The 27,520-nt window shown below is 40.7% G+C and overlaps 3 protein-coding genes across 3 annotated transcripts in view; all 3 read left to right on the top strand.

Moving 5' to 3' along the window:
* Positions 1–4,273: 4,273 nt before the first annotated feature.
* Positions 4,274–6,833, top strand: LOC140559805 (uncharacterized; the record flags this gene model as incomplete). Its single annotated transcript, XM_072683497.1, has 4 exons — positions 4,274–4,455; positions 5,617–5,665; positions 5,996–6,200; positions 6,544–6,833. Coding segments are annotated over 4 exons (726 nt in total), but the record flags the coding sequence as incomplete, so codon positions are not given.
* LOC140570027 (NACHT, LRR and PYD domains-containing protein 12-like) overlaps positions 6,584–27,520 on the top strand; it is a 39,076-nt gene continuing 18,139 nt past the window's right edge. Inside the window, exons 1-3 of the mRNA XM_072692588.1 lie at positions 6,584–8,335; positions 8,746–8,919; positions 10,190–10,363. Of these exons, the coding sequence (XP_072548689.1) occupies positions 6,951–8,335; positions 8,746–8,919; positions 10,190–10,363 (1,733 nt within the window). The 5' untranslated portion in view covers positions 6,584–6,950. The remainder of the gene's footprint in view (positions 8,336–8,745; positions 8,920–10,189; positions 10,364–27,520) is intronic.
* LOC140570898 (NLR family CARD domain-containing protein 3-like) lies at positions 18,605–27,450 on the top strand. Its single transcript, XM_072692644.1, has 4 exons — positions 18,605–18,649; positions 21,905–22,181; positions 22,873–22,947; positions 25,586–27,450. The coding sequence occupies exons 2-4, from the start codon at positions 21,914–21,916 to the stop codon at positions 27,448–27,450; spliced, it is 2,208 nt and encodes a 735-aa protein (XP_072548745.1). The 5' UTR covers positions 18,605–18,649; positions 21,905–21,913.

Genomic DNA, 27,520 nt, shown 5'->3' with positions numbered 1-27,520 from the left:
AAAGACAAAGTAGATCACATGTGACTTTAAATTTAGTCAGCCAGTCATTTGGTAAATAAATAAATTCTAAGACTAAGTTACCTCAGGCCTTTCAGCTGGACAACATCCAGATTGTAAAGAGGTAGTAAACTGATACTAAGCCTGACAAGAGATGCTGAACACTTTACTTCCTTCAACTCATGTGAGTAGAGAGTAAAAATGAAACTGGTATTTATCGGCTCTCCCTGCCAGCATCCTAATTAGGGGGAGGGGGAGGAGTCTGGACCTGCCACTTATTCTGAAAACATTGCTTGAGTTGTTTTCTGAAGCTTTAATGAATGCATTTATTTCTTTTATTTAGACTTAGTACACTTGTTGCAGCATAATGTGATTGTAAAATCTTACAACACTGGATAATTATGATTAGATGTTTGAAAATGTAAAATAACTGCAATTAGGTGAAAGGCCAGATTTTTCATTCTTGCTGGAGGCTGATAAACATTTAAAGAGCATTGGTAAAAAAAGAATTTGTATTTTAGGTCTATAATTAATGTTTATGTAAGTTATGTTAAGGTGTGGTTCCCAAACTTTTTTATTGTTCTGTAATTGTATTACTTTTCTATTAATTGTATTAATTTCTATTTTTCTTAATCGTTTCATGTGGCAAACAATGTCCAGGGTTAGTAGATACAGAAGAGAAGATACAGAATACTACTGAATGTAACAAAAAGAGGTGCGACAATGACCAGAGATTTTTAGAAAGAAAGAGTGTCTAGAAATGCTGTGGCTCAACTTGCCCCAGTTGCAGAAGTATATCTTGCAGACAGGGCCCAATTCGACAACTTCACCTTTACATCAGGAACATTGATGGAGATGCCAAAATTAACCTTAAAAGGACCAATATAGCTAGGCAGAAAGTTCCAAACCCAAAGTCCCTGGTTGATTGCCAAACCCATTCCCCTGGAAGAAAAACAGGGTCTCTTATGTCTCTGCAAAATCTGTTTGATGCATTGCTGCATCTCCTCACACCCCTGCTGACTACAGGACACTGTCTATGGCAGAAACATCAGACGGATTGGCAATCCAGGGCATGAGTGTTGGTTTATAGCCCAGGATACACTGAAATGTGGTGAGACATCAGCCCAGTCAACTCGCTCACGCTGTTTGTTAAATTGAGGATGGTATACTGATGTGAGACTTAGATGAACTCCTAAGCATTTAAAAAAACGCAAATCAGACTTGATACAAACTGAGGGCCACAGAGTCTATATGGTCATACATGTATAGAAGTGTAAACTATGGTTTTAGAAATGGCCACTAGATGGAGACTGTGTTCTTTTGTTTGTGTCAATATGCCTGAAACACCTGAAAACATTCAGTAAGTGAAAGTAACAACAGAACCTGAACCCAGACTAACCTGTTTCAACAACACTGGTCAGGGAACAACACCCACTGTAATCTGATCATAAAAACACAACTCAGAAACACTTTCAGTTGATGAAGGTTATTGCATTTCAACACAGAGCACTGTCTGCTTTGTTCATACAGCAGAATTCAGAAATATAAAGGTAGGAATAATATTTTAAATACTAATACGAATGAATAGTCTTCATACTAAACAAATATATTCTTCATTATACTTGCAGTGTTGTTGAAGTGTGTACTTTGGATTTTACAAGACAGAAATGCAGCTTTTCAGGACGTTCTTCAATGTTGGAGAAAAATGCCTGTGGAAAATGTTTTTTATCTCATAATAAACATTTTTACTTTTAAACATAAACAAAAATACATAATACTTATAAAACATAATACACATTTTTAATGGTTAACCCCATGATTATAAGTTTATAAATATATACCAATACAAACTAATATTACTCCTTTATGCAACAACCGCAGAGTGTGAGGACCGGGTTTATGTTAATGTTTCCATAGAGATCATAATTCTGATCATCCTGAAGGCCGTCTATAGAAACATGTATAGTTTATCCACCATTCTTTTACTGATAGAGTAATGTGACAAAAGTAGAGAACAAGAAAAAAAGTCTGTAAATCTTTTCTCTCTCACAAGCCAAATAATGCTGTGCTGTTTTGGACAGGGCAGAATTAGATTTTTTAAGTCCTGTCTGTTTCTGCAAACCTTTCAACATTTTTCAGGTTTTTCAAACTGAAATAGTAAGTGCCATCTCTTTGTTTCCGGCTAAAATGTTTCAATATCTGGAATTTCGATAAATTTCTTAACTGCACACCCACTAGACTCTAAAGCAGTCACAGCCTGGACTGTCAGGCAGCTGCCAGTTACACTTCTTGAATCATTTCAATAGAACTTGTAGTGCTTAACAAGACCAAGCTGTAAACAACAAACACACAAACCCTTATTATCATTTTCCAGTGATATTCCACTGTAAATCCAGTTCGGCCAATTAATATAATAATCCTGATTCCTCAGTAAACATTTTATGTTAGAAATTTTAGTGATTTCAGTAAATTTCTACAATTAAACACTTTTATTGCACCACAGCTTACTCTGCCCCTCGTCCATGCTGCTGCTGTGTGGTAACCTTAAACCACACTTCTGAACAAAACTGAAATGTGCTCCAGCAGGTTTTTCTCCTTATAGAGGAAAGTTCATAGCCTGCCTAAACTTCCTGTAATTGCTTTTTTCACACGGTAAACAAATCATGATTTAGTTTGATCCAGTCCAAGATTACCTCTTTTGGTTGGACCAAATTTTGGTCCTTTGGTCTGGACCATGATCTGAGGCATGTTTCAGAACTTTTTCAGAAACTATTTTGATTTGGAACAAGCCTAGAAGTCTGAAGATATAGTCTTTGCTGGTTCTGTATCTTTCAGCTTGTCAATAAATGCATGTGCACAGCTGTCGATGAGGGAGCACTGACAGTGTGATTTGTGTTTACTGCAGTGGGGTTAAATTGAGTATTATTTCTGTTTATTAAACAGTAAATTTGGATATTCTTTCAGAAACATACAGTATATTCTGGACTTCTTACAGTAAAAAGAAAACCAAAATGTGCAAAACATGGGCTCAAAGACCTTATTGCAGACTCCTTGTCTAATTCCTTTACCATCAAGTTGTAAAATGTGCCTGAGAGAGAGAAATAAAGGGTTATTTAAATAAGGATTCTTTAAATAAAGGTTTATTTATAGGTTTTCACCTTTTTTGTAGGGGTAACTGTATCCTAACTGTACAGTAATAGGATTTATCCCATTAAGCTTTGTGTATTTCTATGAAAGGTTTACTGTTTTGAAAATATAATAAATTAATTATATATTATAATTAATTAGTTCAAGATTTGAACGGCAGCTGGTTGTCATGCCGGGTCAAGTGTGGCAGTGAAAACAAGGAAACACTTGCAGGGATGGATGATGCAAGGCTTTAATAATCAAACAGCAGATAACCAGCAAATACACAAAGTTGAGCTTTAGTTGTTCAATGAACAAAAACATGAAGCTGAGCTTTGGCTAAACAGGGAGAAAAACACTAAGCCAGGGAATGCAAAACAGACCAGGGGTACAAGGCAAAATAAAGTGTCAAGGGTCCCGCAAACAGGGGAGGACAGGAAGCGCTAAGACTAGGGTGCTTTTCCCTTGAGCAGACCATCTGTATTACACACAGTAATGCAGAGGCTGTAACAGAGCTAATTCACGTCAAAGTGTGCAAGGGCTTATAAAGCCACAGTCCGAGGTGTTGTGTATGAGGTTAACAAGTGAAGTCAGCCGAAGTGCCCGGGACTTCAAGAATCCCGGCTCCTATTTGGGTCCATGGGCAGAGACATGAGATTGACCTGGGGGAGGGCTGTTACAGCTGTTCTTACAGTGAATCTGTTGTAAATGATCTGTTCTCAGAGAGCAGCATCTCCAGTGTCCAGCAGTGTGTGTTGGAAGAGGAACAGCTCCATGATGGAGCCTCTTATCTCCAGCAGTGGAGGAAGTGCCCCAGAGTGAGTATCCTCATATCAGCACTTCATCTGAAGAACCAGGAGAAGGAGAGAGTGTTTATGTCCCTCATGTTGAAGCTGAAGGAGTTTTAGTAAAGGAAGTCATTACTCCACACTTTACTCTCATCATGGATCATCATGAATCAACTGTTTTCAGGGTGAAGAGAGCAGCATCTCCAGCCCCCAGCGCTGTGTCTATGAAGAGTGACCGGTCCATGGAGAAGCTTCTACACTTCAGCAGTGGAGGAGGAAGCTCTGATTCTGGGTACATCACTGCACTCAGTAAACTACTGTTCTGAGAGTGAAGCTCTTCAAATGTGTTCCTGAGCTTTCTTAAAGATGTGGTGTGTGTTGGAGTTCAGTGTGTAAATGCTGGAGTTTTCACTGTGTTTAATGTTAACAGGACTGAAACACAGAGAGCAGTTTCTCCAGAGCCCAGCTGTGTGTCTATGAAAAGTGACCAGTCCATGGGGAATTTTCCTGATTTCAGCAGTGAAGCTGTGACCTCTGACCCAAAGTGAGTGAAACATCAAAGCCTCAGAGATTTTCAGTGATTTCCACACAGGAGCTCAGTGTGAGGTTCTGAGTTTCTCTGTATTTAATGATCAGTGTACACAGCTGGGTGTGATGGTGAGACAGGTCCTAGATTAGACTAACTGACCTGAACAATGTTCTAGATCACTAAACGAGCTCACAGAGTCGGTTCTACACCCTACATTACAATATCAGCTATAGGGTGGACAATTACACACATATCTATATATAGAGACAGTAGGGGGACGTGTTGGAGAGAAGAGTGGGGGTATTTTGATGGGTACTACAGGGATGGGATGGGGTGGGAGGTGTTGGGTGATGTGAGGATGTTTAATGTTCATATAAACAGTTCAGTCGTTCTCTACAATCAGAATGAACTCTTATTCAGATTGGTGAAAATCTCTGCATGTAAACAGAGCTACTGAGAGTCAGAGCCAGTCATTAACTTAGATCATAAATGAGGCAGCTGTGCATGAAATTACACACCAGTGTTTCACATCCAAACCTTACAGTTTCTCATAGAAATAGGACAGTTAGTATAAGCAGGTGATATCAGTGATATAAGCAGGACAGTCAAAGTGGGCTTTGGGTCAATGGTATATGGGTTATAATGTAATGAACAGATGGGTGTTCAGTCAGGCAGCTGTGTGTTCAGTTAGATTTACAAATGGATGAAATTTTACAGAATTCCACTCAGATTTAGTTCTTTTCAGAGCTCTTACCAGACGAGTAATGACTCAAACAAACACATTCACAACTTTCAGACATTTTTATCCTGAATAAACCCAAGAAATGATAGATTTGCTACGTCTGAAAACTGAAGTCAGAGACAGAAAGCTCCGCTACCAAAACACACATGTATCTTTGTGAAGTCGTCTTTGTTTACATTAGTAGACGGTCAAGCTCTGTTTTCACCTTTAAGAAACATTTGGAAATGTGTGGGTTTAATTCAGCTTTTACTGAAGTTCAGTCTTTTAATTTGATCTGTTATTGTCTGTTATTCTTTATTTTATTAATACTCTTCACTTTTATGTTCTGTCAATATCACTTGTGTTTGATTGTTGGTGGTGAGTGCAGATGTAAGCTGCTATATCAGCTGATTAATTCATGGAGATCACAGTGTGGGTTTTCTATTCGTCCACAGCGTCCAGAAGAAGAAGATTCACAGAGAAAAACTGGAGCATATATTCAAGGTCAGTCCTAAACCAGTCACATGATGAGGATCTCCCTGATTTCTTTCATTTCTCAGTTTAAATCTGCTTTAAAGTTTTGCTAATCATAATTCAGTCTCCTTCAGTTGCTGGTGTATTCTAACTGTAACAGTGTTCATAATAATACTTTAAGATGCTGTTCAGTAACATGATGTTTAAGTCCTTTTACACATTACAGAATCACAGCATCCAGAACTCCTCCACTCCTCAGATCAGTGTCTCTCTTCTGTTTAGCAGATTGTTCTGTGTTCAGATCATCTCTCTCTGTAATGGTGCAGCTTTAGTGATTCTCTGATGTTTGTTCTTAATCAGGAGCTGCAGCAGAAATTTATCTCTCTAGTGGAGAAGGAGCTGAACACATTCAAGAAGCTCCTGAGTCCAGATTACCCAGCATGCTCTGAGAGAGAGGAGGAGGATGAGGATGATCAGAGAGGGGGGAGAGAGGGGGTGCTGGAGATCACACTGCAGATCCTGAGGAACATGAAGCAGACAGACCTCGCTAACACACTAGCGAGCAGTAAGAGTTCTGGGTCATGACCATGGTTCCCAACCTGAGTGCTAATGTATTCCTCAGTGAAGTCCCGCTTTTCAAAGGGAATAAAAATCAATACTTCATTGGATTTTGTAATTATAGGATAATGTATCACAGCATCAACTGTAGTCCTTAAACCTAACACTTACTGATTTTGTAGAAATACCATTAACAGCTCTAAGAGCTCTACAGCTGCTACAGAAACAACACACTACAATCTTTATTTTTAAATGATTTATTCACTGTATCACAGAGTTGTTCTACACAGGGGTCTTTAATGCAGGATCACAGCTGATCACATGTTTCTATTGTCTTCCGCTGGTATCAGAATTGGCCCCATCTTGTCACCGAAAGCTCAAATCCAAACTGAGGGATAAATGTCAGAGAATTAACGAAGGAATCTCAGGCCATGGAAACTCAGCACTTCTGAATGAGATCTACACAGAGCTTTACATCACAGAGGGAGGGGGTGGAGAGGTCAATCAGGAACATGAGGTGAAGCAGATTGAAGCTGCATCCAGGAAAAGGGCAGCACAGGAGACACCAATCAAGTGCAGTGACATCTTTAAACCATTACCAGAACAGAACCAGCCCATCAGAACCGTACTGACTAAATGAGTTGCTGGAATTGGAAAAACAGTCTCTGTGCAGAAGTTCATTCTGGACTGGGCTGAAGGAGAAGTAAATCAGGACGTTCTCTTCATATTTCCACTTCCTTTTAGAGAGCTGAATCTGATGAAGGAGAAGAAGCTCAGTCTGGTGAATCTTCTTCAGAGCTTCTTCCCAGAAACAAAAGATTTAAAACCCAGACATTTTAAGAGCTACAAGATCATGTTCATCTTTGATGGTCTGGATGAGTGTCGACTGCCTCTAGATTTCAAGAACAATGAGAACTTGGTGGATATAGAAGAAAAGACCTCAGTGGATGTTCTGCTGACGAACCTCATCAAGGGGAATCTGCTTCCCTCTGCTCTCCTCTGGATCACCTCTCGACCAGCAGCGGTCAGTCAGATCCCTCCTGAGTGTGTTGATCAGGTAACAGAAGTGCGGGGTTTCAGTGACCCTCAGAAACAGGAGTACTTCAGGAAGAGGATCAGTGATCAGGACCAGGCCAGCAAAGTCTTCACACACATCAGGTCTTCAAGAAGCCTCTACATCATGTGCCACATACCGGTCTTCTGCTGGATTGCAGCCACTGTTCTAGAGAGAATGCTGAGTGAAGCTGAGAGTGGAGAAACCCCCAAAACCCTGACGCAGATGTTTACACACTTCCTGATCTTCCAGATCAAACACAAGAGCCAGAAGTACAGTGGAGGTAGTGACCTTGATCCTCAGCAGACTAGAGAAAGTATTCAGGCTCTGGGGAAACTGGCTTTCCAGCAGCTCGAGAAAGGAAACCTGATCTTCTATGAGGAAGACTTAAGAGAGAGTGGCATTGATATTAGAGAAGTGTCAGTGTACTCAGGAGTGTGCACCCAGATCTTCAGAGAGGAGCATGAACTGCACCTGGGGAAGGTCTTCAGCTTTGTACATCTGAGCGTTCAGGAGTTCCTTGCTGCTTTATATGCGTTTCTCAACAGAAAGGTTCCAAATCAGCAAATCATTGAACAGCCAACCAGTAAACTCTCCATGATTTTCAGCAGATCAACGATGACTGACTTCTTCAACAGTGCAGTGGACAAAGCCTTACAGAGTGAGAGTGGACACCTGGACCTGTTCCTTCGTTTCCTTCTTGGTCTCTCACTGGAGTCTAATCAGACTCTCTTACGAGTCATACTGACACCGACAGAGAGGAGCTCTCACAGCAACGAGGAAACAGTCAAATACATCAAGGAGAAGATTGAGGAGAACATCTCTCCAGAGAAATCCATCAATCTGTTCCACTGTTTGAATGAACTGAATGATCACTCTCTAGTGCAGGAAGTGCAGAAATACCTGAACAGAGGTGGTGACCGTCATCTTCATCAGGCCAGGCTCTCTCCTGCTCAGTGGTCAGCTCTGGTGTTTGTGTTGCTGAACTCAGAAGAAGAGCTGGAGGAGTTTGACCTCAGTAAATATGAACTATCAGAGGAGTGTCTTCTGAGGCTGCTGCCAGTAGTCAAAGCATCCAGAAGAGCTGTGTGAGTATTTTCCTTCAGGCGTCTCTACAGTTTTTAATGAACTGCTGATGATTAGAACCAGTTTACAGTGAATCACATTAGTATGAATTATCCTGTATGTGAGAGAGAGAGTGTGTGTGTGTGTGTGTGTGTGTGTGTTATTTCTGTTGCCCAGTTGAAAATTAAGATTCAGCCTAATAGGCTGATATATATGAGAAGATATACCTATTAACTTTTTTCAGATCTGTTTCAGTTACTGTCTCTTTAAGAGAGAAATGAATTAATGGTGATAATAAGTGAACAGAGAAGATTGGAAATAGTGTTGCTGTTCTAGTCGTTCATTGGGTGTCTAGTTAAGGAGAGCCAATAATATGAATAATTTTCAGGCATTTCATAACACCACTAAAATCTGTTTATTCTTTATTTTTCAGACTGGCTTCATGTAATCTTGGAGTAGAGACGTGTGAAGCTCTGGGATCAGTTTTAAAGGTGGAAAACTCCTCCCTGAAAGAGCTGGACCTCAGTAACAATGACCTGCAGGATTCAGGAGTGGAGCTGCTCTCTGCTGGACTGAAGAATTCACACTGTAAACTGCAGATTCTCAGGTCAGTGTTTCTGTCAGTTCATTCTGAAATGATAAATGTGAAGATGTGAGATTCAGAGCTTTACTAAGATGTTTTAATATCAATATACAAGATGAAGTTTCTAGTGAAGGTCAGAGTTCACTAACCGAACAAGGACGAACTCTCTAACGTCTTCAGTCGTCTTTAGATTGTCTAGAAAGATTTCTGATGAGGTCTTTCTTTCTCATAAACACATTGCAGCAGAAATGGAAGCGCTTTAATGAACCAAGAATTATTAATTAATTACTGAATGTTCGGGTCATTGATTTTTTTTATTTTATTACTCAATTATTTATTACTCAAAAAGCTTTGAAGAGAGACCCTTAGGTCGGCTCTAGACAGAAGGTCAAGTCGAGACTAGTCTTCGAGGTGACCGATCACCCTCTTCCCGCTTACTTTCGCTGCTTGTTGCCGGTAGAAGGAACAGCTCCCTGAGGAATGCTGTTGCACCTCTGATCAGACCAGTAGGGAAGCCATCCTGTGTGGTAGAGCAGCATTCACAGGCTCTGTTCAGGTGGAGCAACACGACTGATATGGATGCTTGAGTCTTCCTTAGGCAGGATGTGACAGTTTCATGTAGACTTGTTCAAAGGTTCGATTGGCTGGTGTTCGTTAGAAATCTAACAAAATCTAACATGAAAACTAAACAAGACGAACAAAAGAAAGACTAGACAAACTTTTTATACAAAATACGTATTTCTCAAGTAAAATTTTGGTGGCTTAAAGTTCACATACATACATGAGATACATAAAGAGGATATAGTGCAGAGATTATTGAAAAGAAGGACGAATGCATTATTATCTGGGTCAGCATCTAGTACAGACACGTGGCTTCTTTATTTGAGTATAGTTTTTCTTGGCTCCACGATAGCACTCTTGGGCATAAAATGTGTTGGTTTCTTGGGTGTGTTAAAAGGTTACTGTTTCTTCAAGAAGGTTTCCTATCAGAGAGACGATTTTTGTACAAAAGACGATTTTTGTGAACAAAAATGACAATAATGACAGTTTTACTGACGAGCTAGGACCCAGTGCCCTCCGAAGGAGGAGGTGTTTGTGTCAGCAGGTTGGGGTGGTCATCTGGTTTAACTCACAAACTTCCTGAAATGTTTGATGCATATAATCCAGTACTCTCCTACATTAGCTTTAGGCTAACACATTATTTACCGTTTATTTTGTACCGTCAAAAATGTATCGCTTTCCCTTTAAGTGTATTCTCAAATTAAATCTGTTGTGTTCATTCTTCATATTTCAGACTGGCTTCATGTAATCTTGGAGTAAAGACGTGTGAAGCTTTGGGATTAGTTTTAAAGGTGGAAAACTCCTCCCTGAAAGAGCTGGACCTCAGTAACAATGACCTGCAGGATTCAGGAGTGGAGCTGCTCTCTGCTGGACTGAAGAGTTCACACTGTAAACTGCAGATTCTCAGGTCAGTGTTTCTGTCAGTTCATTCTGAAATGATAAATGTGAAGATGTGAGATTCAGAGCTTTACTAAGATGTTTTTATATCAATATCCAAGATGAAGTTTCTAGTGAAGGTCAGAGTTCACTAACCGAACAAAGACCAACTCTCTAATGTCTGCAGTTGTCTTTAGATTGTCTAGAAAGATTTCTGATGAGGTCTTTCTTCCTCATAAACACATTAATCAGAACCTTTGGACTCTACTGAACATTCAGTGTGTAGTGATATGTATGATTACTCACTCTGACCTCACAACACATTCTGAAATTAAAACTGGTTTTATAGTGTTTAATGAACCCAGTCTGACCTAACAGCTCATCTGTGATCCAATCAGAGGCTTTTTCTTAGTCTCCTTTAACTCTTTATAATCTGCTCCTGAGTAATGGGTGAGCTGCATGTCCATGTTGGTGATAGTAAAATGGATCAGCATGTGGAACTGGAGCTTTCTGTATAATAGTTAGCATGTTTTCTATCACTATATCAGTATTTCCTCTCTTTCCTTTAACCCTGCTCATGTACTTTCATTCATGTCTCTATAGCTGCAACAGACCCCACAAGCTGTAAACACAGAAAAGGTATAGGCATAATTCATTTAAACATCAGGAGTCTTCCTCAGCTGGATAAACTGGATCACTTGTACATTTTAAAATCACATTCTGATCCAGATTTAATTATAGTGACTGAATCCTGGATAAAACAAGCTGTGATGAAGTATCTCTAACTGATTATAATCTTTACAGAGCAGACAGGAAAGCAAGGGGTGGAGGTGTGGCTATTTATTTTAAACCTACTATTCCTTATATAGTGCATGTAAATAGGCAATATTTACATACACTAAGTAATAGACAAACAGTACATCACTGTTGGAGAGTTTTGGGACTATTTTGTGTTTTAGTAAGAATTTATTTATTTTAATTATTATTATTATTATTATTATTATTATTAGTAGTAGTAGTAGTAGTAGTAGTAGTAGTAGTAGTATTATTACCAATAATAATCATAATAATAATCATAATAATATATTTTTTTTAGTGTCATTAAAATTAATAATAAAAGTCTTTATACTAAAGAGTGCTGTTGATTTTTAAGGAGACTCTTGGTTTGCCAGAAACTCTCTATTTGATACTAAAGTGTATCATCTCTCTCTCTCTCTCTCTCTCTCTCTCATTCTCTCTCTCTCTCTCTCTGCAGAGTGTCTGGTTGTATGGTCACAGAGAAAGGCTGTTCTTCTCTGGCTACAGCTCTGAGTTCAAACCCCTCCCACCTGAAAGAACTGGATCTGACCTACAACCACCCAGGAGAGTCAGGAGTGAAGCTGCTGTCTGCCAGACTGGAGGATCCACACTGCACACTCACCACACTCAGGTATTCTACACACTGATCTGATTGAATGCGTGCAGAATAAAGAGGCATGCACTTTGGAGGCAGATTTACACGAGTAAACACATTCAGTCTATTTACATTCTGCTAGGGGGTCTGTGAGTAGAACTGGATTAGAAATATGTTGTCCTGATCAATATTATTGAAGATTATATAGACTTAAAACCATATGAAAACCTCTCAGTCCTAATGACTGCTACAATTATAAGAGTAGGCACTCCGACTCGTCCTTGGTCCTATGTGTCCCTGGACTTTGTGATGTGTCTTCCACCATCCAAAGGCAACATGATTATAATGGGGTTGTGGACCGTTTTTCCAAGGCATGCAAGTGTGTGGCATTGCCCAAGCTCCCCTCGACCCAAGAGACAGCAGGACTGCTCTTGCAGCACATGGTAAGGGTGCATGCAATGCCTTGCAACCTTGTGTCGGATCGAGGACCCCAATTCGTCAGCCAGTTTTGGAGGGCTTTCTGCTGGTTGATGGGTGCCACAGTCAGCCTTACTTCAGGTTTCCACCCTGAATCGAGCGGGCAGGCCGAACGAACAAACCTTAGCCAGCTGCTCCGCTGCTTGAACACAGGGAACCCAGCCTCTTGGGTGGATCAACTGCCCTGGGCGGAGTATGCTCACAACACGCTTTGGCACTCGTCCCTGGGTATGTCTCCCTTCGAGTGCCAATTTGGGTACTCTCCCCCTTGTTTGCAGAAAAAGAGATGGAGGTGGGGGTTCCTTCTGCTGTGCAGCTCGTCCATTGATGTCGTAGGACCTGGCAGAAGGCTCGGGCCACACTACTGTCCACCCGAGACCTCCTGCTGCAAGGTGTCTCGCACAAACTGTCCCCTAGGTCTGTGGGGCCCTTCAAGATAGTTTAGCAAGTAAACCCGGTCTCCTTCCAGCTGCAACTACCCGCAAGTATAAAGGTACATCCCACCTTCCATGTGTCCTGCCTGCGTCCGTTCATATGTGTGGCCCCTGTGCCTCAGGTCCGGCCCCCTCCCCCACGCATGATGGGGGGTGCTCCAGCATACACTGTCCTGGGACCCAGTATCTGGTTGACTGGGAGCGCAATGGGCCTGAGGGGTGTTCCTAGGTTCTGGCACACCAGATCCTGGATCCAACGCAGATCAGTGACTTCAGGTGTTATCGTGCGGTTGGTTTGGGGCCGTCCGGTGCCGCCCCTAGTGGGGGGGCGGTACTGTAAGCGGGCAGCTTGTAGCGTCAGCCACCAGCAGGGGGCCTGGCCAGCACAGTAGGAAAGCTGGTGGAGCTGGAGCAAAGATCTCCAAGTGGTAATCAACGCTGACCAGACCCACCTCTGTGGCAAGGTATAAATACACCCAGCCAAACACAATTCCCCATTGCACCTTTGTAGAGGATTAACTATGTTAACAATTAACACTGTCCTGATCTCTCTCTCTGTGTGTGTGTGTGTGTGTGTGTGTGTGTGTGTGTGTGTGTGTTTAGAGTGGAACATGAAGGGAAGATCAGAATCAAAACTGGACTAAAGAAATGTAAGTTCACACACACACACATACACACACACACACACACACACACACACACACACACTCTATCAGTGCAGTGCTCCTCCTCTAATGTCTCTTCTTGTGTTCAGACGGCTGTGATCTCACACTGGACCCAAACACAGCACACACACGTCTCTCTCTGAGTGAGGGGAACAGAAAGGTGGTGTGTGGAGAGGAGCTGCAGTCGTATCCTGATCATCCAGAGAGGTTTGATGGGTGGTGGCAGGTGATGAGTAGAGAAAGTCTGACTGGACACTGTTACTGGGAGGCTGAGTGGAGCGGAGGAGGAGCTGCTGTAGCTCTGACTTATAAAACCATCAGCAGGAAAGGAGGGAGATCAGACTGCTGGTTTGGACAGAATGAAGAGTCCTGGAGTCTGATCTGCTCTGATGAAGGTTTCTCTGTTCATCACAATAATAACAGAACTGATCTCCCTCCTCCTCCCTCCAGCTGTAGGAGAGTAGGAGTGTATGTGGACTGTCCGGCCGGCACTCTGTCCTTCTACAGCGTCTCCTCTGATACACACACACTCATACACTTACACACAATCAACACCACATTCACTCAACCCCTCTATGCAGGGATTGGGGTTTATTTTTATGGTTCCTCAGTGAGTCTGTGTAAGATAGAATAACCCGTGTGAGTGTGTGTGTGTGAGAGAGAGAGACTGTGTGTTTGTTCTTACTTATAGGTGTATTTTAAAGAAAATAACTATTATGTGTTCATTACTGGTCTAATGATTATATCTAATGATGATGAGGTTTTCTTTTATAGATAACATCCTGGTTTGAATTTGTATTTGTTTTTTTCTAGGGTCAAATAAACCCCAAACATAACACATTACTATTCTCGAAAACATTAAATATTTTTCATTATAAATGTTTTAGATTACCAAAAAACTATTTAGAACTAAGATAAAGCCATTTAAACACCACAAATAATTCTATTTTCATTTTCAATCAATGAGATTTTATGGTGATGTGCTCGTATCTCCAAAGTTGCGTAACAGGTATTCTGGATGTATAAGGGGAGTGGGTGGGGGAGTGGGTGGGGGACTATTTCAGTAATCAACAAACATCTGGAGGTTTAAATTGCTGGGGATTGAAGGGTAAAGGGAGGGTTAAAAAAGAGAAACATTATAATGAAGTTATATTTATTTATTAATTATATTTATTTATAATTAATAAATATTTCTGTATGAGAAATGAATATATCCTTTTATTACCATTTATGCTGCTGGAATCATCTGTGCTCTAAAAATGTCTCAGTGTAGATTGTGGTGAGATTAATAGGTTCTCTAACCCTATATATTAGTAGTAGTAGTAGTAGCAGTACTGCATCAAATAAAAGGAAAGTAGAATTTAGGTCTTTTAACATTTATTTGATGTTGATTTATTTATTTGATTTGATTTATTTGATCCACCTGTAAGACTTTTAAAGGGTCTGTGGGAACCCTGGATTAATCACTGCACCACGTTAACAAAGCACTAGAAGGCACTACACTTCCACCACACTGTGGACAAGTATGTTCACACACAAGAAACTGGTTTCCGGCTGTTAGTGTCTCTCTAGTGTTAACAGTATGCAGCTACTCTACATATAATTTACAGACCATACACAACATACAGAGAACAGCAGTACAATAGTAAACACAGTGTTCATAGACTTTACCAGGACATCTCTACAGTCTTGAGTGTGTTCAGCTCCAGGTTGTTCTGACTGCACCAGAGTATCAGAGTACTATCAGTAGTAAGAAGTTCCACTTGCCAAAAAGACGTGGGAATGTGACGTCACGTGGGAATTATAGGATGTAGGAGTCCATTACATTGTTATGCTTTGAAGTTTACAAGAAACACAATACAGTATAGATTTCCATAAACCCGCTGTTGCTCTCTGTCACACGTGAATTTTCCCACAGTTTTCCCGTGTGTGTGTGTGTGTGTGAGAGTGTGTGTGTGTGAGTGTGTGTGTGTGTGTGTGTGTGTTACAGCTGCACTAAAAACCCTTTTGTATGGTTTGCTGTTTGGGTTTGAGGAAAGTAAGGGGTGTGTGTGTGTGTGTGTGTGTGTGTGTGTGTGTGTGTGTGTGTGTGTGTAAACAGTTCTCTTTCTGTAAAACGTGATAAGAACATAATCGTAAGCTCTTCCACACATCACCAGCAAAACAGCAGCATCCAAACCCACACACACTGTGAGGAAACTCAGTATGGATTCCAGACAACTTCCCAAGGAGGATCTTGAATGGATCGGACTACTTTCACCAAGGAAACGAAGAACACGTTCAGAAAAACCTGCCTTTACACAAAGTGCCCGTTTCCCTGAGGCCTAAAAAGCTGCGGGAGCAAATGGTCGTAGAGGATCTCAAGCCTACAGCTGAAGATACTGCAAGTCCTGCAACGTTTCCCTGGAATACTGGTTGTTCGTTATCAGAGAGGAAATCGTGTCTGAAAATGTCGTTTCGAGGGTAAAACTTTCGGGGGGATGAACATGATAAAAGGGATGATGTGAAACAAAACATCAGGCTGGAGAAAAGAAGACCAGTTTCCAGCTTTTCTGGTAGATTGTTCAAACGACGCCAGATTGAAGACTTTGAGGAAAATGGTCTCTGGTCATTTTACTGAACAAGAGCAGTTTTTACCTTCATCAGCTTCCATAGTTCATCTGTAAGAGATGACTTATGTTTGACCATTCAAATCACAGTAATCACGTCCGATCCTTTCAACACTTTTCTTTCTCTGTCACCAGCGAGCGACAAGTGCACCTGCATTGACTGTGACGTACCTGGGTCAGAGCACTGCTGACCAGTCACAACGACCAGGACGACGATGAGTTTAAAAACAACAAACGGGGGAGGTTGTCCTCACCTTCACTAAGCGAGAAGCAAAACGGCACTGAAAGTCGGGTCGGTTCTCCCCTTACAGACGAGGAAAGTTCAGAGGACGATGTGATAAACATAAAGATGAGAAACCTGCCATCCTCCAGGAGCGATGATGATGAAACCAGGCTGAGCGACAGATCTGAGAACGTAGAAACTGTGGATGTTAAAGAGTCGGAGGTTGATGATGATGATGATGATGATGATGATGATGATGAAGGATGAGGAGATTGGTCGACAAGAAGAAGAAGAAAAAGAGAAAGTTTCTGAAACATGTCTGGAGAGTGAAACAGGGAACCAAGAAATGATAAAATAACAAAAATATCAAAGCTTTAGGAAACGATCTGCGCACGAGCTCTTAATGATATGATCAGAGAGTGGAATAAGCAACAGTGTGAGGGCTGGACAACTGACCATCCATCACAAAGTCAGCTCACCTGTGTGGAATGTGTGCCGGTGCGTTTCCTAGATGTGTTCAAACAAAAGTGGTTCAGAGTTCCGGACGAATGCAAGACCCTCCTTCACAAAACCATCCATCTGGAGTTTGGAGTTACTGACCAGCCGGATGGATTTGTAATGAGAATCCTGAAAAAATGATGACCAGCTGCGAGATGATCTGACGGGTGAAGAATCTTCTTTTTTCCAAAAATCCCTTTGAGATGTTGACTCGTTATTTCCACACTGAGGAGTTTAGTGATTTCTTGATGTGGATAAAAAACATTGTATTATTCCATATCCATATTTATCATGTAAACAAAGATGTGTTTAACTGCACTGATTAAACATATATAGCATGTTTTGTATTATTAATATGGTATTTAGCATCTTTAAAAGAAAAGAATCAATTTTATACATATTTATTATTTGACTTTTTACTCACTCCTGAGAGAATATTTTAGTCCAGTCGAGACATCTTTGGAGGTTAAAAACGGTACGGAAAGGTGTAGCGGAGTAGGAAACACCCTCCACCCTCAACATGAAAGATTCTACATCAAAGTGATGAAGATAAAAAGGGTTTGAAAGTAAAAGCCGCTAAAGTCTGAATCCCAAAGCTATAAATTTAGACGTGAATTTACTCCCAGAAACAAATGATCTTGACTGGATCCGCGTCTCCTGAACCTGCTCTGAAGAAATCAATGGGACACATATTTGTAGGATTCGATGATGGTTTGAGTCTCAGGCAGAGGAAATAATCCAGCTCTGATTAAAACACTTGGTAGAAGCAGCGAGGATCAGACACATGTTTGTTGTTTGTTGTTTGTTGTTTGTTTTTTCTTCTTCTTTTTAAAATAGATCAGGACTCACATGAACTATTTTCCTCTTATTCGTGGTTTTGGTCTTTTTCAGATTCTAATTCACTGGATTAAGAGAGCAGCTGCTAAAATGCCATTACAAAGCAAACAGGTATTTGAAGCTGGTGCCTCTGGAGCCCCACGGTGTAGGATCCTCCATCCTCTGGAACCTCAAGGTGTAGGATCCTCCAGAGGCTTGCAGTTGTGCATAAGCCTACTAATCGGCCACCACTAATCAGAGCTCACAAGCAGAACCGGTTTCAGTGGACCCAGACGTACCTGTTTTGGGACGGAATCATGGGGAGAGAGCTGATAAGCCCCTTTAGGGTCTCTGAGGGCAAAGTCTATAGAGTTTCTGACTGACCACACTTTCTTCCATGGTACAAAAAAAAGAAGCGTGCCTTCCACAGCAGTTTACATCAAACACATGGGGGCTTTTCTGACATCCTGCAAAGAAGTTCAAGCAGAAACCCTCCAAAAACCAAAGTTCAATGGATGTAAGAATTGTGAAGCTGATCTCAGAGAAGGGTCCTATGTTAACATGAAACTTGGCCTGTAGGCTTCTGATTTCAGTAAATGTGACTCTTAATGCTGCAAATCAACAAATGACCAACAAATCAACCTATAAAATGTTTTAAAACTCTGTTCAGATAATTAGGAACAGTGTATTTAGAGTTTTTATTTATTTGAAATAAAATAGTTCTAATTGGGAGGTTTGTTCAATAAAATTAGATTTATATTCTATGGTTGATGACTTATGGAATTATACTGACTATACTCATTTACTGATTTAGGAAAATCAGAGGAAAATGTGCATATTAATTTACAACGTGGTGTTTATTAATTATGGTCAATATTACATTATATTATATTATCAAAACAGCTCAAACTAATGAAAATATTTTTATTATATTTCTGATCATATGAGGGAGCCGCTGCACGGAGCTGAGCTGGAATGGTTGTGACCTCACTGTGTGTGTGTGTGTGTGTGTAAGAGAGAGAGAGACTGTCTACAGTAGCAGTGTGTACAGACTGTGGTGTGTGGAGGTCTCTCCACTAGAGGGTGGTGTAGGCTGGGTGCTGGATTAGGTCAGGTGACTGAAGTGAAAGTGAAAGAAATTCTGAGCTGCTTCTTTCCAGAAGGAGAGAAGAGAGCAGATCTCAGCGCTCTGGATTCACACTGTAAGTTCATTAACTGTTTAAACCGGATCATGTAGAAGATCACTGTGCTGGAGAAACACATGTGTGTCTGTAGGAGTCGATTCTTTAAGTGAACTCAGACAGTGGATACACAACGTTGATCTGACCTCTGTGTGTTTTGGTTGGATTCTGGTCTAGACGTCACCTGATCTAAACACAACCAGACTTCAACATAAAAATAATGTGAGATGTTGCTCGTGAATATGACGTCGATATAACGTTGAAATGCAGCTGAAATGCTTTGGTGTTTTAACCAGTGAGTTGAATGTTGGTTTGGGTCTCAATCAGAAATGGTGCTGAACGTTTGGAGAATGTATCAGCATTTCTGTTCCAGCATATTCCTAAACGTTGGAGCTGTATTATAGCATTGTTATCTACTTCACAGTCAGACACTATTCTGCCCTTCAGCTTTTAGACATTCTCAGATCCCTCATTTGTAAGCAGGAGGGCAGATCTCCTGATCTGTAGCACATACACGCTGCAGCTACCAGCTGAAATGAGCTGAAGATCAGCGGAGAAAAGAGGAACTGACTAGCTAGTTGTCAGTGGACAGCTTAAAAGCCTGCATCTCTGATTTTATGGGCTTGCATTAGTGCTTATGGATGTGGGCAACATATGCTTTCATCTAGACAAGTCAGGGAAGGCGTTGCATATTTCAGCAAGACAATGCTAAGGTTTTACAGCTTGACAACGACATCTCATGTTGTTCACAAGTCGACTTATAGTCTGCTGAGGCTTGGCATCCCACTCTTCTTAAAGGGCAGCCCTCAGGTCATTGAGGTTCTAGGGTACAGAGTTACGAAGATCTACACGGCAACCCAGCTGATCCTGGGGGTTTTCAATGGGATTCAGGTCATTCAGGAGCATTGTCGTCCATGAAGATGAAATTAGGCCTGTGCAGAGGCACAATGACTGAATTAATAATGTTTTTCAAGTAGCATGGACCTGTCACTGTACCATTCACAAAGTGTAGGACAGTTCTGTATTGACTAGACACACCTGTCCACACTAACACCACCACCACCAAAGACTCCTCTGGTGAAAACAGGGGCTGATGTTCTTCTTGACATCTCCAACATTGTTGGCGGCCATCTTTTCTGCTCAGTGTGAATTGACTTTTATCAGTGAACTGCACTCTCACTTCCCTTAAATGTACATGGAGTTGTGTGGCATTCATCGTCTGGTTCCGCAGGGCACTGTTCACAATGAAGCGGTCATCAGTGTGGCATGTTCGCTCTTCCAGTTTCTCTGTACCTCTGTTGCAACCTGCTGATGACACTCTGTGACACTCCAAGCTCAGTGGCCACTTCCGTCTGAGAACATCCTGTTTAAAGTTTTGCAATGGCGAGGTACTGCTGATCAATCGTTAGGTGTTGTCTTGGTCTCATGATGTCAAAATGTGAAGAGCATGTTTAAATACCATACCTAATTGACCCAGGAAATGTATTGGTCGATTCAGGGATTAAACACTGGTTGTAAATTTTGCCATTAAGCTCCTTGTTAGAGAAATACTTTTTTGATCCCATGAGGGGAATTGCAGATGTTAGTTGCAACCATTAGTGTAATGAAGACTCTATAAAGTACTAAAACAAGACAGTGTTTTAGTACTTTTTGCACAGCTTGATGTTTTCTAACTGATGTTCAACTGAAGTTGTACAAAAACTACTAAAACATACTAAAACATTTTTAGAAGATTTTTTAGAACAGTTTAGAATAGGGCTATTTTTAAACTTTGTGAGTAGTGTGTATACATACTTACTTACATACATACATACATACATACATACGTGTATCTGTTTTTGTGTGGGTTAATAACACTGTGTCTAAACGTTGAAGTTCAGTTTCACATACTGTTTTCCTTAAACTTTTTCACCATTTAAGGCCTAAAGGTCATAACATATAATTGAAAGAACTGACAGATTTTAAAGGTTAAATGTTTAGAACAAATGGAAATCACCACTCCTGATCCAAGGTCATATAGGGCCTCCAGGATCTAAAACAAAGACAAGAAGAAAGATGAAAAACACACAACCTCACCTCTCCTAACCTCCCAGTTAAAAATGGTCAGATGATAAACGTCTCCTAACCCATTGGGGTCCATTGGTTGACAGACGTGTCTAGTTGGTTTACTAGCTCCTTGTGTATGAAGTTGCCTATGGCACTGGATTTGATCAAGGCTGAGAAGACTGATTGATGGCAGTAAAGAGTCACAGTTAATGCTAATTTTCCCCAATAAGTTTACATGACAGTCTGTACAACATGGATCATATCACATTTAACAGTTTAAGTATGCTACTTGGATATACATTTTTAAACTAGCAACAGTCAATCAAATATTACTTACATGCTCTCCTTTGCTCCATTTTGTTTTCCTTTCTTGTCCAGCAAAGGGCCAAAACTCACTTTTGGCTGCCCTTAAATGAGGCATGCTCAGTAGGCCCATTTTGGATCATACCATGTAATGTATGATCCAAGTTTTTGAGGTTCCCAATGTTTTCATTATTATTTTCTATCCTTTTGACTGTGTTGATTATATTGGGCTATGACCTATGTTGTGGCCAGTAATTATTTTGTACTTTTTTGTTTTGGCATTCTGTGTTTCTTTAATGTACTGTGATATTACAACTAGGTCATTGTTGTATTACCCTGCAGAGGAAAATACTTGGTTTTGGCTGTGTTAAGTAGAACAGTGTTAGCCTATTTAAGAGCTAATTTCAAGTTGGTGAGAAGAATGGTTGGCTATAGGTTGAATCAATGTTTGTGTTGAGGAGCCTTTTTTTGGCTTCTTTTGCTTCTTTTGTAAATAGAATTGTTTTTTTTCTTTGTTTTGGTACCTATTACCTAATAAAAAACACTTGCACTGCAGTTTGCCATCACTCCTTTAACACTACTCACTACCTGTTGGGGCACAACTACTTTCACCAGTAAGCAAGGTGTGACAGTAAGAAAAATGGGAAAACCAGAGACAAAAACGGTCAGTACAAACACAATATCCAAAGTCTGAATGGACCAAAAAAAAACAAAAGGAAAAGCTAAAAAACGCTGTAGTCAAAAGAGAGTGAAACGGTTAAACACGTAATTTGTTTCCTAAAGTTCACAAACAACTATTTTTAGACGTAGTTTCCAAAGGAGTAATTGGTTCCCAGTGAGAAGAATCCCAGTGCATGCTTTCACAACTCCCTACTTTAGTGTCTTGAACCCGCTATTAATCTTGAATGCATCATTCTTTGTGTGTAGTAATGCGAGATGGTGAATGTTCCAGAAGAATTATTAAAAACTCTTTGGGACTTGCTGGAAAAGGACCGAAATTCATTTATGCGTCACCTGACGAATGGTGTGGAAGGTTTTGACCATATCCCGAGGGGTCTGCTGGAGAAAGCAGACAGAGAATACACTGTGGATAAGATGGTGGAGACATATGGAATCAGTGGAGCTGTAGAGATCACACTGACCATCCTGAAGAAGATAAACCAGAACCAACTGGCTGAGGAACTGAAGACTAAACTCAGTAGAGGTATTGCAGCTTATTTCATATTCACTTGGGGAGTAACCATTTCAATATATAAAAAAATGTATGTACTGCTGCTACACTTCTCACACATTGTATTTTGTGAAAACTACTGTTAAGAAGTGGGTACAGCCTATCATCAAGGTATACTGGGCGGAGTTTGTGTTATATACATATGGTCACATGGTCAAAAAACTGTGTTTAATAGATAAATTATAATTCTAATGCTAATGATTTCAGTAGATTATTCTGTTGGAGGTTAGGAGTCCTGTACACACCGGGAATGTTTGTGTAAAAGGTAGACTAGAGACCCACAAACAAGCAGCAACTAAATAAAGACCTGGCAAAGAATCTTAGGGGAGGAACCCCCATGGTGATGTTCTTAGGTTCAAGACATCAGGCAGCCAATTGCTGCAAAGGCTTTGCTTCCACATACTAAAAAGAATTGTTAAAAACTGTTAATCGTTAGTTTGTTAAATTACATGCATGTAAAAGTGGACCTGACTGTATATTCTTACACAAAACTGTTATTATACTGTTATTCAACACCTCACAGTTGTCAGTTTGGTGCTATAAATGATATATCCTCAGCAGCTTCTCTCCACAAATAACACACATAAAATAAAATGCCTGATTTCATGTGCAACAAATGATCTAGTATTTTATTTTCTTCATAATTTTTTGCATGTGTTTTTAGAGTCAGCTGATGTGAGTGCAGCAGTTTCCTCCTCTGCAGCTCAGAGTGGCATCTCAGTCAGTGCTCTCACAGCAGGTAGTGACACCATCAATCTCAACCATTCCTAATACATGCAATTTCAGCTTATAACTTTATGATGTACAGTGTACAGTGAGTACACCCCTCACATTTCTGCAGATATTTAAGTATCTTTTCATGGGACAACACTGACAAAATGACACTTTGACACAATGAAAAGTCGTCTGTGTGCAGCTTATATAACAATGTAAAATTATTCTTCACTCAAAATAACTCAATATACAGCCATTAATGTCTAAACCACCAGCAACAAAAGTGAGTACACCCCTAAGAGACTACACCCCTAAATCTCCAAATTGAGCACTGCTTGCCTTTTTCCCTCCAAAATGTCATGTGACTCATTAGTGTTACTAGGTCTTAGGTGTGCATAGGGAGCAGGTGTGTTCAATTTTGTAGTACAGCTCTCACACTCTCTCATACTGGTCACTGAAAGGTCCAACATGGCACCTCATGGCAAAGAACTCTCTGAGGATCTTAAAAGACGAATTGTTGGGCTACATGAAGATGGCCAAGGCTACAAGAAGATTGCCAACACCCTGAAACTGAGCTGCAGCACAGTGGCCAAAATCACCCAGCATTTTAAAAGAGCAGGGTCTACTCAGAACAGACCTCGCATTGGTCATCCAAAAAATCTGAGTAAACGTGCTCAGCGTCACATCCAAACGCTTTCTTTGAAAGATAGGCGCATCAGCAGATAAGTGCTGTCAGCATTGCTGCAGAGATTGAAGAAGTGGGGGTGTCAGCCTGTCAGTGCTCAGACCATACGTCGCACACTACATCAAATTGGTCTGCATGGCTGTCACCCCAGAAGGAATCCTCTTCTGAAAGCTGTACACAAGAAAGCCAGCAAACAGTTTGCTGAAGACATGTCTCCAGACCTAAATCCAATAGAACATCTTTGGGGCATCCTCAGGCAGAAGGTGGAGAAGCGCAAAGTCTTGAACATCCGCCAGCTCTGTGACGTTGTCATGGAGGAGTGGAAAAGCATTCCAGTGGCAACCTGTGAAGCTCTGGTAAGCTCCATGCCCAGGAGAGTTAAGGCAGTTCTGGAAAATAATGGTGGCCACACAAAATATTGACACTTCAGGAACTTTCATTAAGAGGTGTACTCACTTTTGTTCCTGGTGGTTAAGACATTAATGGCTGTATATTGAGTTATTTTGCACCTGGGTCCTGGGTTCTGTAACAGAAAGGTGTAACCAACATGAACCCAGCAGAGTTGGATCAGTTTAAAACAGCCTTGCAAAGCCAGGGTGCCACAATAGGGCGCCATGAGCAGCTACTGCAGAAGATGGTCCTAAATGCCTTCTTGGCAGCCAGCTTCGGACTGCCTGTGGAACCCCTGGCTCTTCAACAGGAACCAGATCCCGGGGGTGGCCCCGCTGGCAGGATGTATATTGCCACAGCTATCAGGGGATGAGTCATATCCTGGGGACATGCCTCCCCATTGTCAGGCCATCCAGGGGTGACCCAGACCCTGGAAATCTTACGCAGGCAATTCTGGTGGCATAGTATGGAGAAGGAGCTTTGTGCCTTCATTGAGGCATGTGAGGTCTGTGCACACAACAAGGCACCTAGGTCAAAACCCCAAGGGCTGCTCCATCCATTGCCTATCCTTGCATGTCCATGGTCTCCATGGACTTCATCACTGACTTAATATAGACTTCATCTATATTACCTACATATCTCGAAGATATGAAGATATCCACATGTTGAAATCTGTTCAAAAAGACTTTGAAAGGTTTTCCCAATTGTCAAGTTACAATTATAGACAAACACAATCTAACTAAACTGGTAACAGTTAAAAAGTTGTATTATTCATATTTTCTATTTTCTATTGAACAAAAACCTACCCTGCAAGCTAGAAGTGGATTCTTGAATTTAATAACCTGTAGCTCCTTCTTTAGCAGCATCACCTCCACCAAATGTTTCCTGTTGCAAATGTTTTTGCAGTTTGTAGGGTGTCTACAAACCCTAATGTTGTAATGTCTGTTACCATTGGGGTCTGTCTGAAGTCTTTCAGGGTTGGCTGTTGTGATCATGGAGTAATCTTAACTGCACACTCACACTTAGGGAGAGGAGCAATAGTAATTTTCTCTACTCTGTCTGTGTAGCATTTTGTTTTATTCTTTTTGAGCCTGGTTAAATTCTGTAAATCTCACTTTTTTAAATTTCCAATTAAGAGAGTTATTAGTTATTAGCTAGCTTGTGTTTGTCTGTAATTTATCTGTAATTGGAAGATAATGATCAGACCAAAATCCACAAACAAACACTATATGGATAAAATGGTCTGTGTCAGCAATGTGCATCTTAATGTAGCTTAAATGGATTAAGAAAAAATGTGTTTCCAATCTTTTAAAATAAAGTGTACGTACTCCCAACAGGACTGGACAAAGAACAACACTTCTATTTCTGAGTAGATGTACTCTTAGAAAACAATTACTTGAGTAAAAGTATTCACATGTATGCTATCTATACCTTCTATTTTACTGAAGTTAAGGTATGAATTTTGTTCGGAGAAAAACAATAATTTATCCACAGAGAAAAGCACATTCAATTATTTCTTATCATGCTTTTACATACTGACACAATCATTTCCTATACTAATTTACTTTTTTGTCTTACTTTTCAACAGATGATATCAGAATAATACTGAAAAAGCAATTCAAGGAGAAATTTACAAACCTGTACGAGGGGACTTCACAGGAAGGAGATTATGTACCTTTGAAAGACATTTTCACGGAACTGTATGTGATTGAGGGCTGCACAGGAGGAGTGAACTCTCAGCATGAAGTGAGACAGATAGAGGCATTTTTTCCCAAACCAGAAGAAACGTCAATCAAATTCACTGACATTTTCAAAGTGCAGTCTGACCAAAATGTGCTTGGCACAAAAGTACTCACATTGGGAATAGCTGGAGTGGGGAAAACAGCCTCTGTACACAAGTTTATTCTGGACTGGGCTGAAGACCGATGCAACCAGGATTTAGATTTCATTCTGTTCCTTCCTTTTCGGGAGCTGAACTTGATTAGAGATGATCAGCAGAGCCTCTCAGAACTGTTACTCTATTTTCACCCTGAACTCTGCAGTGCAGATGTAATGGAGGTTTTTAACAGGAAGTACACAGTGGCTTTGATTCTGGATGGACTGGATGAAAGCAAAATTCCCCTGAACTTCTGTCAAAAGAAGGTATCTAATGTAAAAGAAAAGACCACACTTGATAAACTACTAACAAGCCTCATTAAAGCTGTGCTACTTCCCTCTGCTGTCATCTGGATAACTTCCCGACCAGCAGCAGTCAATCAGATACCACGCAAATACTTTACACGTGTTACAGAAATCCGTGGATTTAATGATTTACAGAAGGAGGAGTACTTCAGGAAGAGAATCAGAGACCAGGATCAAGCCAGCAGAATCATCTCACACATTAAGACGGCAAGAAGTCTTCATATATTGTGCCACATACCAGTCTTCTGTTGGATCTCTGTCTCTGTGCTTCAGGAAATGTTGAAGAATGATAAAGACATGAAGAATGCTCCCACAACGATCACAGAAATGTACACTCGTTTCCTGCTGTTTCACACAAGACAAAAGAGTGAGAAATACAACACTGACCAAAACGAGGACAGTACAGTTCCATCATCAGACAGAGGCAGACTTCCAGCAGAGAGCATACTGAAACTTGGAAAGTTAGCCTTTTTTCAGTTACAGAAAGGCCAACTCATATTCTATGAGAAAGATCTGAGGGAGTGTGGCATTGAGCTCAAAGAAGCTGTAGTGTACTCTGGAGTCTGCACACAAATCTTTAAAAAGGATGAAAAGATCTTCAGCTTTGTGCATTTGAGTTTCCAGGAGTTCCTCGCTGCTGTATTTGTGTTCCTCACATTCAGTGATAAATGTAATCCACTCCTCCAGACCCTGCTGGAGAAAATAAGATGGAGGTTTAAACATACACTGGATGATCTTCTCAAGATAGCGGTGAATAAGACCATGAAAAGTGAAAATGGACACCTGGATCTTTTCCTCCGCTTCCTCCTCGGCCTCTCACTGGAGTCCAATCAGAGGCTCCTCAAGACTCTACAGCCAGACATTGAAATTAAAAGAGAGGACAGCACAGTAAACTACATTAAGAGAAAGATCCACAAGAATAAATCCTCTGAAAAGACCATCAGTCTCTTCCATTGCCTGAGTGAGCTCAAAGACAACTCCCTCACAAGAGAAATTCAGGAATTCCTGAACTCCAGATCTCTCTCAACCCAGGAACTCTCACCAACACAGTGGTCAGCTCTGGTGTTTGTGCTGCTGATATCAGAGGAGGCTCAAGAGAAGTTTGAGCTGAAAAAATATAGAGCATCAGAAGAAGGACTGAAGACACTACTGCCTGTGGTGAAAAACACAAGACGTGCACTGCAAGTACCCTTTTCCTTAGGATTACTTTTTGTATCCTCAAATGATAATGTCTTCACAATAGAAGTTATTGAGCTACTTCAGTCTCATTAAGTAGTTTAATATAAAACATAGCTAAAGCATGCTGAAAATGCACAAAGCTTGAAATAGAAAGTGTTATAGC

This window comes from Salminus brasiliensis, chromosome 1 (genome assembly GCF_030463535.1).
Source record: "Salminus brasiliensis chromosome 1, fSalBra1.hap2, whole genome shotgun sequence".
Classification (NCBI taxonomy): Eukaryota; Metazoa; Chordata; class Actinopteri; order Characiformes; family Bryconidae; genus Salminus; species Salminus brasiliensis.
The sequence above is the reverse complement of the archived record's forward strand: the minus strand, read 5'-3'. Positions and strand labels throughout refer to the sequence as shown.

Bases quoted from the DNA above. Each gene is read 5' to 3' on its own strand.
- LOC140570898 (XM_072692644.1), top strand. From the start codon at position 21,914: ATGGTGAATGTTCCAGAAGAATTATTAAAAACTCTTTGGGACTTGCTG. The intron at 22,182-22,872 runs GTATTGCAGCTT...ATGTGTTTTTAG, and splicing joins GAAGACTAAACTCAGTAGAG to AGTCAGCTGATGTGAGTGCA. The intron at 22,948-25,585 runs GTAGTGACACCA...ACTTTTCAACAG, and splicing joins AGTCAGTGCTCTCACAGCAG to ATGATATCAGAATAATACTG.